Source organism: Branchiostoma floridae, chromosome 8, assembly GCF_000003815.2.
Source record: "Branchiostoma floridae strain S238N-H82 chromosome 8, Bfl_VNyyK, whole genome shotgun sequence".
Lineage (NCBI taxonomy): Eukaryota > Metazoa > Chordata > Leptocardii > Amphioxiformes > Branchiostomatidae > Branchiostoma > Branchiostoma floridae.
The window spans coordinates 6,264,870-6,279,375 of NC_049986.1; the positions used below are offsets into that span (position 1 = coordinate 6,264,870).

Below are 14,506 nucleotides of genomic sequence, written 5' to 3' on the forward strand. Positions count from 1 at the left end.
ACCAGCAAAATTTGCCCTACTAAATGCTAGAAATTGCGTTTTAGATGGTAAAGATATCAAAATTTTCCCGTAGGAACATGCGACGCTGCGCCCTACTCATGGTGGATCAGGCGCTCCACATGCTGAAAATTCGCTCGTAATATTTTGCCCCCCCCCCCCCCATCCCCATACGAAATCTGCTGCCGCGCCATTGACTCTGTTTAACACCGCTACAAGTTCAACGTTGCAAAAATATTGATGTTATAGTATTCATGTACCGTTTTAGGACGCTCGTATAAAGGTGGGCGGAGAAAATAACAGCCAAATTTGTTTACCTTCCGTCTGAAGCCGGCGCGGCAAAGGCCTGAAGCCGAAGTTCATGCCGGACCGGGTCTACTCTTCTCAGTATTTTACTGCTATAATAAGTACTTGATAAAGTTACCAAAATGCGACGTGAAAATGTACTTTCGGTTTGCAATGCCAACATTAAGTCACGGTGACCAATTTAGCGCAGTGAGAACTTGCATATCTTGTCAACATTAGCTTACCAACACATGTCGGTATTTTACTCAGATTTTACCGGATAAAATGACGGGAAAATGCCTATTTTCTTCCATAATTTGGAACACTCTGGAAAACTTGTGACTTCAGCTTTCATCGTTTCACGTTCGCTTCCTCTCGCTGTAGATCGTCAGCAAATATGTGTGCTTGGAGATCAAAATCTTCATCGACCGTGAATGTTCGGTTTCAAAGTTACAACGAGGAAAGACGATAGGGTCTTGGCGCATCGTGAGGGCTTGGCACATTTTGCTTTGCGTAACGTAATTTTAAACCCACTGCGCTATCTGAAATTTTGCAGTCAGGACACCACTTTCCCCACTATTATAATCAAGGACATTATAGAATCTTACATAACGCCCTTGTTATAACCTGTACAGCAGCAAGTGCTCGACTTCAGAACTATTATCATTAAATGCAGTACAAGACGTGCGTAACCCGATCCGCATGGGAAATGTTGACATACGTGCCGTTACCATGGTAACAGCCTTGGCTGCAGTCTTTTGATATACCGATTGGACAGGGCGCACCAGGTTATGCGAAAAATCGAATTAACTTACGACCAATCACAGCCAGCAGCGGCGGCAAAAAAGGCGGTAACGAAGAAGCGCGAAACTTTGCGAATAACCCCAGAACCCGGGAACGGCTGCGATGTTTGGGACCGGACAACATACATGTACACAAGTATTTTGCCAAGCCGTCGACCAGTCAATACGAAGTGGACAATGCGGAAACTACTATTGTTCCTACTACAAGTGTTGAGGGACAAGAAGAAGGGACAGCGGTGGAGTCAGGGCTGACACCGATCGCGAGGAGACGACGTTGGGGCCGGTGTGACAGCGATCCCGACCCCCCCCCCCCCCCCCCGCGATGGGGGCGAGATCACTAGCGTTTTCGCCCCCCTTTTAGCGTCCCCCCCCCCCCCAGAGCAGCTGGCTACTACATATTACAGGTGCGCTACCTGGTACTATACTGCACCTGGGGAGTAACGTATATGGTGTGTTACCTGGTACCTATATGGCACCTTATTACCGTACCGTAAGATGTCATACCTCGAAAGTCGATACTATATTGTTCGGTACAAACATGACATTGAAATGAAAAAGACAATTTTTGCAGCTGAGGTGGCATAAAAACAGTGCTACTGCGAACGTATAAATCAACACCGTCTATGGTACGGAATACGTCAGCTATATGTTTTCAATTTGTCACAGTGTTTTCTTTCTTGTGCTGGAAACATTTCCAAAGCACTAACAAAAACACACGTGAATAATAGTTTCTCATTATAAACACTATCTACGCGCAAGTTGATATATCTGTTGCTAAATGCTACACAAACACTGGTAAAGTACCTGTCTTAAGAAACACGGGTAAATTAATGCATCAGTTCCTAAATACTAGAAAAAAACAGTCATGTTGGAGGTGAAGATATCCCTTGGCAAGGTGCATATACCAAAATGTGCGTTATTCTAATTAATCCCTAATATTTGCATAATTAATAAAGACATTACATAGTTCTTTTGTGGTCACTTCATGGTAGAGACTTCATATTGGAGATATATAGGTTGCTTGAGGACAGGTGAATACAATGAAATACATCTTATGTCAAGACTCAGGTCTATGCAATAATGGGAATACAAGGGACCAAACCCTCCTTGTCTGAAACAATTTCAACTATCTTATTACCACGTAATTACGTTAATATTGATACTATGAATGGAGTTATGTATCAAACTCGTGTATTTTGTGATCTATACCAATCAACTTCTAAATGTCATGTAAACCCGTTTTTTTTTGGGGGGGGGGAGGCGAAATCACTAAAGGGGGGCGAGGTAGGGGGGCCAGATCACTAGCCGGGGAGGGCGAGATCGCTAGTGATTTCGCCCCCGGGTGGCGAGATCACGGGGGGGCGAGATCACGGGGGGGGCGAGATCGCTGTCACACCGGCCGCGGAGGAGTTTGAGCCTCTCAAATCCAAGCGCAACCGTTGTCTGTTTTTAAGAAAAATGGCGCAAGAATCGGCCGTGGCTTCGTCACATCGGAGACGAGTGGTGTGTGACGTCTGTTTACAGTTTGTACCAGGAGGAAAACATCCTTTTGTCGATAGTTGTAAAACGATGAAAATCACCAATGTGACGGTTCACGAGGCCTCCGATACACACACAGCCTCCGAGAAAAGAATCTCAGAACTACCGTGTCAGGTTTGTAACAAATTCCAATTTCCCGTCGATGCGTCAAAATGCCTTTCAAATCGTACAAGGTCCGAGTGATTCCAATCGGAGTTTGCATCTTCTGGCATTGCAAATTAGAATCTTGAATAAAAGTGAATGTTACCGAATAAATACTAGTTCTCTTGTTATGCTTGTACCAGCACCTACAACACCAGTACTGTACAATTAAAAGTGACCGGTTTAGGGGATTACGTGTCGGTTTTAGTTTTTTACGTAAATACGCTATCTTTGCTTTAACGTTACCCTTATCTTGCGTTGTTCTATATCACTGCGGTCCTCGATTATCCTACTTGCGAATCCACAAACTACTATTATTTTTGGCTACATTAGCGGGGGGAGGGCCTAGGAAAAAAAATTGAGCCGGGCGGAGGGCTTAGGAAATTTTTTTAAACCCTACCCCTTGACGAGCACCCCCCCCCCCCCCTACCCCCCAAAAATATCGACCAGTCCCTTATAGTTGCGAGGACACCGTCTATGAAACGCTAGAATATGTGCTAGTACTCTACAAGCATCGAATAAATGAGGGACTTAAGTACAAGTGATGTTTCTGCGATCCTTTATTGATACAGTATGCGGGCGTTTGTGTGTTTCGGCATGTGTAAATGCGGCATTCCAGAATATTTCGCCAGGCGGCGCGGCTTCCTGGTGCACGTAGGCTTCGTGGGGCCGCACAAGGGGGTGTACTGGTATACATATACGGGTACCTATACGGGTACCGCTCTTTCACCTTACCCCTCAGTTTCAGTACCGCCATCGTTCACACCTTTCAAGACTGCAGCCTAGTTTCGAACGCTGGGCATAGTTCTTTCCCACAAAAAGGCGTAGTGTAAACCGATTTTATTCCTCCGTTACGAATCACGGTGCGAAATTCACTTGATTGGTGATCACAGAACAAGCATGGAGGCGCTAGAGTCGGAGCTAACGTGCCCGATGTGTTTGGACCTGTTTGACTCACCCCTGCAGCTGCCCTGTCTGCACAACTTGTGCAGGCAGTGCGCCCAAGACTTGGAGTCCTACTCTAAGAAGACGGACGGGACGGCGGAAGTATCAGCGGGGAAGGCAGAACCTCCAGGACAACCGAAGAGTGAGGACAAACTCACCTGTCCCACCTGTCGGAGGGAGGTGCCATTGGATGAGAGAGGTGAGGTCCAAAATAAACCAGTTACCAGTATGGTAACGTCTTCTCCACAGACTTCTGACTTTCCGTTAATTTTTATGTTATTTTGTTTGGAGGGGGGGGGGGATTCGCGATTTTCAACACGGGCTAAGTAATGCCCTATGCCACTACACTATTATTGTAGAATTCAAGTGAGCCTATGTGAGCCTATGGTACTGTAGACCAGACGAGTACGTCATTCACCTTGTCGCCCTTGTTTATGGCACTATTCAATAACTCAAAGGCCACTGCAGTGTAATTACCTGTGACAAAGCATCATTTGTGGGCTCTTGGCCAAGTCAGGCTTTAGGCGTTTATAATGCTGTTTTTTTTTGACGACGCCTCAGGGGAGTCGTCAAGTGATATATATTGCATTCAGTCTGCAAAAATTCTAGGAATTGCACAGGCATTTCCACAGGAATGCAGTATGCTGGGTATGCAAGCCCTCCCCCCCCCCCCCCAAATCTGTTCCAGATGTATCTCTGGTATGCAATGGTGGAATGTAGGTCACACTTGCTCCCTGGAGGAATTTGTCCTTTGAAACTAGACTGGGAACTCTGCACAATGGATCACGTTGTCTTGGTTGTTATGTTATGTTATGAAGGATACATTTTCTTTTCTAGAGCTTGTTCAAGCCATACGCCACAGGCAGACAGGAATACTTCTGTAGTCCTCAGCTGTAGGTTTAGGTCACTGGCAGACCATTGTGCTGTACCGGGGATAGTACATTTCTGCTGGCTGTAGGTTTATGTTACAGGTGGGCTAGTATATTGTGCCAGGGATAGTGCGACAGGGAAGTTCCAGTCTATTTCTGATTTGAGCTGTATTGTTGTACCCTCAATCGTCGTCATGGCAATAATACATTTTTATTGCCAGTCTTGTTGTTTGTTTGTTTTCTGATGGCGTATCAGTTCTATTGTACTCGGTTTCTTGAGGCCGGTTTCTGTAGAGTCTGCAAGATTGATCTATATATTTGCTTACTGGAGAGCTAGACATTGAATAACAGCCCGTGACCTACGCGGCCGGGCCCCCGTTTCCCATTGTGGCTACCTGTACCGGTGTTTGCACCCCGCAGGTGTTGCCGGCCTGAGCAGAAACATGGTGCTGCAGAACATCGTGGACAGGTTCAGGGAAGCCAGGGACAGGGAGAAACACGACGCCGAGCCGCCATGTCAGGTACGCTTCGCCGGGAACGGTAATACCCCCCTCTCATTAGGCGCGATTCGAATGCACTCCTTGTTGTTTCTTTGACTTTATTCAGGATGCAAAAAAGAAAATACATTGGTTCATCTCGTTATGTGTTGATGTCACAGAGCTAAGTGTTGAGAGATCGTTGTGCGTCAAAGATGTGATCTCTCTACGGTCTTTAAACGATCTCTTAATGATCCCCATGGTCTTCAAATGATATCCAGTGATCCAGTTTCACAGTTAATGGTCTCCGATGGCATGATCTCTCAATGACCAGTGATTTCCTGGTTATCCAACGTTTTGCATCTATGTACAAAATGTACTATGCTTTTGTATCTGTTTGCTTGCATTACTCTTTTGAATGAATGAGTGAATGAATGAACGAGTAAATGAATAAATGAATAGATGGTTTATTGACAGCAATTTGGCAATGTCAGTCGACTTACAATTTGTTTGTAAATTTAAGTTGGAAGACATTACAGACATAAGTGGCGCACTCAAGTCGACAAACTTAGCGCCACCTCTATACAAAAGACAAACGTAGGATATACGCTAGAATACAAAATTGTACCAAAATATGATGACCATACAGCCTGGCATACTTTTGCATTACTAATTATATATCAGTCGTTTCTGCATCAGGCGATAGAATTACACAACCAGGACACCGGAGCTCTCCAATTTTATTGAATATGCCAATTTATTTATTTCCAGTATCTAATTTTTGTTTGTGTATAATCACACGAATACTGTTGTTTAGTAGACTATTGAAATCAATGTGTAAGGTTAGATGAATCAGTTGTTATTAGACATTTTGGAATCTTGCGAAGCACATCTTTGAATAAACTATACCTGAACTATATATGTAGCTCTAAAACATGCAATGTTCGGCACTGATGCGATGGTTTGTTCTCTGTAGCTGTGTGAAGGTGACCCCCGCCCTGCCGTGAAGGTGTGTGTGAACTGTGACAGCCTGGCGTACTGTGAGGACTGCCTGTCCACCTTCCACCCCGCCCGGGGCCCGCTCGCCAAACACACCCTGATCCCGCCCGGACAGCGGCCAGGCAACGCCGAACCTAAAGTCGTCATGTGCGCTGAACATGCGGACGAGAAGGTAGAATTTCAGACTAAAGAAACGTTTCTATGAAATAGATCTATATCTATTATTATAATAGTACTTGTCTTTCATAGCTGTTGAATCTATCTTTCCATCCATCTACATGTATCTAGATGTCATATCTATCAGAGATATCTATCTTTCTATCAAATCTATCATTCTATCATGTCTATATGCCAAAATATCTTTTGATCTGTCCATCCATCTATCAAATCCATATGCCTATCTATCTATCCATCTGTCTAATAGTACCCATCTTTGTTTTCATCTATCAAATCCATATTTTTATCTATACATTGCCCATCTGTCTATATATATGTCAGAGAGGTAGAGAAAGACAGTATTACAAGATCACAATATTTGTACAGGAAACTCAACGCTCAATGCTTTTTCCCTTGTGGCACCCAGGTGAACCTGTACTGTAAGGCTGATGAAATGCCTGTGTGCGCCCTCTGTAAACTTGTGGGGAAACACCAGGGCCATGAGGTGGCTGCACTGTCGGATGCCTATAAGGAAAAGAGGGTAGGGTATGGCTGATATTCTGGTTGGACCAATGTTAAATATCTATACATCTCACGCCATCTTCATAATGGTCTTTACTGCATACCATATATAACACTATCAGTGTTAACTAACTATCAGTGGATTGTCCATTCCTTCACAAAGACTGAAGTCGATCATTTGAAACGTTGGGAAAATTCTACTTCATTCAGACTGATCAATACGATAACCCTGAATCCATAACTTAAACCTTTTCTCCTACTCCCAAACGTAACCAAATCCATATATTCCTAACCATACTAAAATGTACATCTATGTCTAGGACAAATACTGTAGAATACTTTAGGACAAAGAAACTCTGATATATCTAACAGCAAAGCAAACAAAAGCTCATATGTTGGTAAATTAACGGTATAATTCCAAGTAATGTTTCTCACTGGATTGCGGTACGTCGTTGGAGGCGTCACTGCGGTCGGAATTGAATTTGTGTTACTCTTTATTTTATAATAGAAATATAATGCAAGACGTACAGATATGTCTTTAAAGGCATTTAAACAAAGTGTTAAAAGATTCATTATGTATGTATGAAATTCGTTGAGCGCTCTGTCAAATGCCTGAGCCGTTACCAACGTGTCGCAGCTTTAGTGAGATATACACAAAACTAATTTCTCACCCTTTCAGGATGTTCTCATACAGGAAGTCTCCGCTTTGAAGGACAGGAACAAGGAAATCAGCCAGTGTGTGACGGACATGCGCGAAACCTGTGTCAAAGTACAGGTACCTAGTGTTGTCCTTCCATATCAAACCTTTTTATATTTCAGCCATACCATAGGTATGGTGAAATATATTGTATTCGTAATGTTTCTTTCTTTCTTTCTTTCTCCTGTCAAATTTTCAAAGCAATTCATCTCCGCCGTTTCTGGACCAAATGACTTGAAATTTGGCACAAGGGTAGAGTGGGCCAATACCCAAATGTGTTTTTTTTATTTTTTTCATATCTGCTCCTTAAATGATTTTATTGAGGTTTTATTGCAACTTTTGGACCAAGACTGTATATTTTGGCCCCCTGTACCATGGTATTACATCCAAATGACCTGAAATTTGGCACAGAGGTGCCATAGATACTTATTCAAAGGATCCATGTATAATATGTAGTATAAATCACTTCAAAATGGCTCCTTAAGGAGGTTTTTGTGGGAGAGTTTAGGATAGGTAAGGTTGGAGTGCCGAGGTCAACGACCTCTAGGTCATTCTGGTGTGTCAGGGCCACAGGTGTGCCAGGTAGATCTAATTATCTACCTACCTACCTAGTCCATAGACATCCAGGTGGTTGGTGGACAAGGTGAATCTAATTAATGGCCAGCCAATGAGCGAGCTTATTTTGCTGGAAGAGTCCATTGTTGGACAGGGGGTGTAATTTAAAATTTACTTTTAGACTTTGGTGATAATGCCAATGTTTTTTTTAGCGGAAGTGTTTTCGCACTGATCCACTTGACTACTACTGGGACAGTCCATTTTTGCACATAGGGGGGGATTTAAAAAAAAATCAGTTTTGGACATGGGTGAAGATTCCGAATTCCATTTGTTAAATGGAAGTTTACCCCCACCTGAAGACTGTACATGAGGAGTATTCGGCAGCCAATCAGCAAGCCTTGTTTTATCTGGAAGAGCCCGGGGGACTTTTTTTTCATGCACGGGGGACTTTTTTTTAAATTCAGTTTTGGACTGGGTTGCTTCTTATACAAAGGCCATGTACTGTGAGTATTTCTGGACTTGTCTATTGTGCAATTTCAAACAGGGTGAGCTGGGAGATTCCATTCTTCGACGAAGGGGGTATTTTTTTTAAAATTCATTTTGTGGACTTCGCTGACTATTTTAGCTGATATATTTTTGGATCGCTCCACTTTACATAGGGGTATATCAGGAAGAGTCGATTCTTGCACAGAGGGGGGATTTTTTGCAAATATGGTTTTGGACGGCTGATGATTCCAAATTCCATTTCTTAGCGGAAGTGTTTTTGGAGCCGTCTATTTTTTTGAGTCCATTCTTGAAGGGGTTTTTGTAAGATTCATTTTTGCTCATAAGTGTGATTAGTAATTAGAAGTCATTTTAAGCAGAAGTGTTCCATTTTTGCACATGAGTGATTTTGGAACAGTCTATTGTTACATGAGGAGGGCGATGGCTGAAATATGCTGTATTTGCTCTCAAGCAAATGTCGGCCTTTCTAGTTATACAAAGTGATTGCTTGTAAGATGTGACAAATTTAAATAGTTTTCTAGACGTATTTCTAAAACTTGTGCAAATTCTAGTTAATAGTAAATAAAATAAAGACCTCATATGAGAATCGTCTGATTTAGATTAAAAAAGACAAAAACTACAGTTTATACTGCACACAAGATGCACTCAGGAGATCATTACTGAGATTGACTTCCAGGAGCAAAACCAGACATGGCAGGACAGACTTGTGCAGGGAATCGCACGGCTTTTGAAGATCCTTGAAGAGCGGAAGGACTTCCTTGCACAGGCAATTTCTGAGGTAAATCAGAAAGAAATATGCCCTATCAATACATAGTTAAACAGTGTTCATGGATATCCGGATGTTGGCATTAAACCCTGTTCATTTAACATCCTAAGTGAATGGTTTGTCTTCTTCTAAATGGACATGACTGAGTGAATAAAGTCATACATGTCAGATTGTTGTTTGCCGTTAGTAGTGTTATGTGGTAAGGGTACTGCCACAAAGGTCGTGCGGTCGTCGTACGATTGCCAACTTCAGGCGTTTTTTATACCGCTGTCACATTTGGCGAAAATAGATCGGACGACGATTCTGCGGCAATCGCCCGAGCTTCGCTTATAATAATATCTTTATTGCACAACAATTGTACAAGGTACAAAGTACGCCTAATATGTGACAGGGACGGTTTTCAGGTGGAAAATACGCGCAAACATCTGTCGATCTTAAATATGGCCGATCTTCCATCGATACGCCCGAAGATTGTGGATAATGTGACAGGGGTATTAATAGGACTTAATAGCAAGTTCTATTACACGATAGCATGTGCCCTTCAGAGTACAGCTGTCTTCCTACACAAACGGACTCCGCTGCAGTCTTTGAACGTGGCTGGTTTTATTTTATTTTAGCCCCGTTTGAAGACTGCAACAAAGGTTACGGTCTTGGATCCTTGTCAATGGTTGGTTCTGTCTAAGCCTGCCCGAAACCCTACCGCGTCAAAATCGTACGACGATCGCACGACCTCTATGTGACCGCACCCTTAAGCATAGCTTTGGTAATACATCAATGGTTCTGTGACAAATATGAAATGTAGACAAGTAAGGTGAAATCAAAACGTCCTTTTTCTTGTCCCTCAAAGGAAGAAGAGGAAAAACTGAAGTTGTTGAAGGAAGAGATAGCCAAGAAGGAGGAGCATCTTCAGAAGGCACAGGCAGTCGTGGCGTATGTGGAGGAAGTCCTGAAGGAGAATGACCAGGCTTGCTTTCTTCAGGTGATCCACGGTTATTCTTCTATAACTTCTAATTAACAACCCGGTTTGTTGAAATACTTTGGATGATTGCATCGGGCCTTTCATTGTTACCTCCATGAAATACCATGGAGGTTATATTTTCACTAGTGTGTGTTTGTTTGTTTGTGTGTGTGTTTGTTTGTGTGTGTGTGTGTGTGTGTGTGTGTGTGTGTGTGAATGTGCGCGCGGTTGTTTGTGTGTAAATAATCTAAATTATGTAAAAGTGTAAATCATTTGTAAAATTTACAAAAGCTCTAAAATTACAAAAAGGTATGAGGTCACCGAACATTTTATTTTTTCTTAAATAAAATTGAAAGGATCCTGAATATGGGCATGACTTCAGATGCGGCTCTTACAAAAACTACGGCTAATAATGTATACAACTGTAACTTTGAAGAAGAAAAAAGTTCATTGATTGATTTTGCATGTGTTTGAAATGACTTCCCTTACCTTTTAATTTCAGGCAGTGAAATCTATCAGAGAGAGGTATGTAATTTGTTAGTACGTATTATCTGTTCTCCTAGATGTCATAGCAATTTTAACCACAATCTTCAGTATCATCTTTACATATATCATCTACTGTACATGTCAATTCAAATACTTATCGTTGTCTTCAGACGCAGTTACAGGTTAAAAATAGTGGATTACTATCCGAATTGATCCAGTTACGTTAGAAATAACATTCTTTTGTCATCATCAACATCTTGTAAGTGGGTTTCTTTTGAATGTAATTTCTTTTGTAAGTCAATCCGGTATTCTGACATTTACGTTAAACTTTCCTGCACCCCCACCCCCTATAAATATCACTACAGAGTAGAGAAGAGCCATAACAGAGACCCTCTGACCGCTCCAACCGACTGGGTGTTCAAAGGGCTTGACTTTAGCGGGGCGGCGAAGGAGTTGAAGGCGATAGATCTGAGTGGTGAGTAGTACATTCCCTATTTATATAGAGAAACCTGACCGGCTAACAACCTGGTACAGGCAACCACCTCATAAACTGCCCATCCATTTTTACATTTTTAGACTCTATGCTAACCAACCGTCGAACTCAACCAGCAGCCACTTTTAAGACAAGCTGGTGCATTCATAGTTGTTTGGACTAGGTTTGCCTGTAATAGAAACAAGTTTACGCTGTACATTGCCAGCTTTAGGCAACACATCAGGTTTGTGACAGGTACGTACACGTAATGCCGTGAGTTGGGAATTGATAGGCTTTGATCACGGCTCAGTGGGACTTGCCCCTGCTGTTACCAAACCACGAGACCTTTGCTCAACAGCCTTTCAAAATGACCAAAGCCAAACTGTTCCAGTGATTATTTGATTGGACGTTGTACAGCAACCTTAAGATAATGACTCGGCAAATTTCATCGAAATATCTGTCCAAAATACATTCATCTCAAGCAATAGAAACGGGGGAGGGCTTTGTGTCGATCAGCAGTGGTGACTTCGTTCACTCTCCGAGCAGATACTGTCTTGGGCTTTGATGGTGTCTCATGCCACCGGTTAACCGGTAAATCTGCTTGAGGATTAGACTTATCCCTAATGCACTGTTGCTAACTTCACGTGCCGTCTATTTTCAGAACTCACCACGGCTTGGCACCAATGTGTGCAGGAACTGTCCGCTTCATCTTTTTTCACACAGTATAACGAGCAGTACGACCAGTACAATCAATACGGTGGCTATCGATATGGTGGCTACCAAAATCAGCAGCAATATATCTGTTACAACGCAAACAACCTGATTGACGGCAGGACAGACACATACTGGTGTAGCAACAGCGGCCATGGGACCCAGGTAAGACAAAACATCCGATTCTGTGCTCCATAAAATCCTGGTATGGCATTACGAGACTTCCGTTTTCTATCTTGAAGTTGATAACCAATGTTGTTTTAGTACTGTTCTACTGTTTTGAGGTTGTATTATAATCTTAAATTTTGACATATTTCATTGACATTTTTCATAGATAAATGAGTTATTTGTATAATTCCTATGTTTGATGGTTTAGGTGTCATACTACTATAGTATTATGAATGTATGATTCGTTATTATTCTGATGTGTTACATGATTATGTAAGGGTTTCATTGAAAATCACTTACAGAGTGTAACACCCTAAAGGATCTAAACAAAATGAAATAGCTACAAAAGTAACAATCGCAAGCTCTGTCCTACCACTTGCTACTTATATAATCAAACACTACAAGGTGCACGTGCCCGCTATATTTTTAAAACATCAACTATGGTCACATTGACTTTGTTTGTTGTTTTGAGAAGAAGGAACAGACCAAACGAAACATGTGAAGCAAAATGTCACAAAATGAATTCGCATTTAGTGCGTAGAGTTGTGTGTTACTCTTGTGTCTGTCTGTTGCAGCACTGGTTGTGGCTGAAGCTGATGCCTGGAGTCCATGCCAGGAGCTTCCGCCTAACCCTCGTCCCCCAACCACCAGGCATGTGGACGGAGAACCACAGGCCGGAGAAAGTCACCGCGCTGACCGGGGACGACGTCAACAACATGGCTGCCCTGGAGACGGTGCACATTGGTAGGGAACAGCGCGAAATCACCCTCAACATTGATGCAGAAAAGGTGAGGATACAAATGTCTACTTTGTGTTTCGGACGTCACAAGACAACTTAATCTCTAGGATATAGGCAAATTCTTGTGTTACGTTTCGGTGTCTATCAGACAACTTGCTCCAACAGGAGATCTGCTTCTGACAGGAGCTCTGCTTTTGCACAATCCCAAACGTGGCCAAGTTTGTATCTCCCCTCGTCCCGGTGTCAACCCCAAAACCTGGAATTCTCCTGTATCCTATATGCTACCAACCTGATGAATTATTTTTCGGAACTTTATCTCTGTTCAAGATTTTCCACATGTACTTTAATTGAAATTATCCCCAAATTTAGGGGTTTTCTTTCCTACTTTTCTGGATTGTTAACCAAAAATGCGTAAATTTGCTGGACCAAGCTGCTCTTTTCTCCTCGGCATTGTCTAATAAAAAGAAAAACTTGTGAATGGGACACTGAAGACTTATCGTCCATTTGCTATAAAGACATTGCTGTTTTCGGCAGACTTTCCCACGCCTCACCTGCAACTAATACTAACAGAAACGCAGTTCTTAACTGAAACGTGTTTTTTTTTAAATAAATTTTCAGCCGTGTCTTAAGTTGATGTTCGAAATGAAGACCCCTTCAGACTGCATCGTCAGTCAACTCAGCATCATCGCCTCCAAGCGGAAAGCAGAGGAAGCACAGTTCAAATACTACTAAGCTGCTGAGTCAAGATTTTGTATCATGGGAGATGACGTAAATGGAAAGTGTTGGGCAGAATTTGTCGATGAGCAGCACTGTATTTGTGTCTTCCTTTAAACATTTGTTGTGCATTTTTGGTGTTTCTCAAGACATTTTGAGGTTTCTCTAATCGCCGTAATGAACAATGTGTGTTGGAGAATCCGGAATATCAGAGTCGATAAGTCATTTAAAACGGGTCAAGATGTATTCTGTCATTAAAAAAAAAATAGAACATGGATTAAACAACTGATTTAAAATGCATATGTAACATAAGCTGGTATATATATCACAGAATGACGTAAATCAATATACCGTTCATTGAAAATACTTCCTGCCATTTGGAGGAGAGAAGGGCCTAATGTATAGTTTTTTTTTGTCTGGTTGTTTGTTTGTTTGTTTGTTCAGTTTAATCTACTATATATAGGTATTTATATATTGTGTTACCCTTGGTTGCAAAGGGTTATGTGAACCAACGTTTGGACTGTGTTGCTGACTGTTATGGGTTTACTGACGTTGCATTTAAGTGTTACTCTGTTTTGATGTGTTTAAAACATTTACCTGACAGGAATGAAATACAAGATACAAGATGACTTTATTGGGTATCGCAGTGTTGCCACTGAATTTAAAACCAATTTACAATGTTTAAAAACCTCTGATTTGACAGGCGCACATCACATGTGACTTAGCGATACTAACAACAATGTTTTACGTTTGCACTTAAAATGATAAGGGCAGACGATCAATAAAATAACTAACATATTGACATGAGGAATAGAGCCGATCACAGTCCATTCTTATTCATTAGTCGGGTCAGGTACGGTATGGTAGAGTTCAGGTACCGGTTCGTTTTTGCTCTAGGACAGTTCAGTTTGTGACTGTTGCGAGTTGCTCTGCCAGTGATGTGACCTCTTAGGGGTGGTAGCCAGTCTCTAAGGTCAGAGACCATGAGCGAACTGGCAAACTTA

General features: G+C 42.1%; 1 protein-coding gene across 1 annotated transcript; it reads left to right on the top strand.

Annotated features, from left to right (window-relative positions):
* The first annotated feature begins 3,459 nt into the window (after positions 1 to 3,459).
* LOC118421686 (probable E3 ubiquitin-protein ligase MID2) lies at positions 3,460 to 14,109 on the top strand. The gene is made up of 12 exons (XM_035829139.1): positions 3,460 to 3,909; positions 5,000 to 5,100; positions 6,032 to 6,226; positions 6,638 to 6,751; positions 7,412 to 7,507; positions 9,165 to 9,266; positions 10,102 to 10,233; positions 10,715 to 10,737; positions 11,064 to 11,173; positions 11,832 to 12,046; positions 12,625 to 12,837; positions 13,407 to 14,109. Exons 1-12 carry the CDS (start codon positions 3,666 to 3,668, stop codon positions 13,518 to 13,520), a joined length of 1,659 nt encoding a protein of 552 aa, XP_035685032.1. The 5' UTR covers positions 3,460 to 3,665; the 3' UTR covers positions 13,521 to 14,109.
* Positions 14,110 to 14,506: the final 397 nt, after the last annotated feature.

Excerpts from the sequence above, each read along its gene's own strand:
- LOC118421686 (XM_035829139.1), top strand. The coding sequence starts at position 3,666 with ATGGAGGCGCTAGAGTCGGAGCTAACGTGCCCGATGTGTTTGGACCTG. Across the intron at positions 5,101-6,031 it reads ACGCCGAGCCGCCATGTCAG|CTGTGTGAAGGTGACCCCCG; the intron begins GTACGCTTCGCC and ends TGTTCTCTGTAG. Across the intron at positions 10,738-11,063 it reads GTGAAATCTATCAGAGAGAG|AGTAGAGAAGAGCCATAACA; the intron begins GTATGTAATTTG and ends ATATCACTACAG.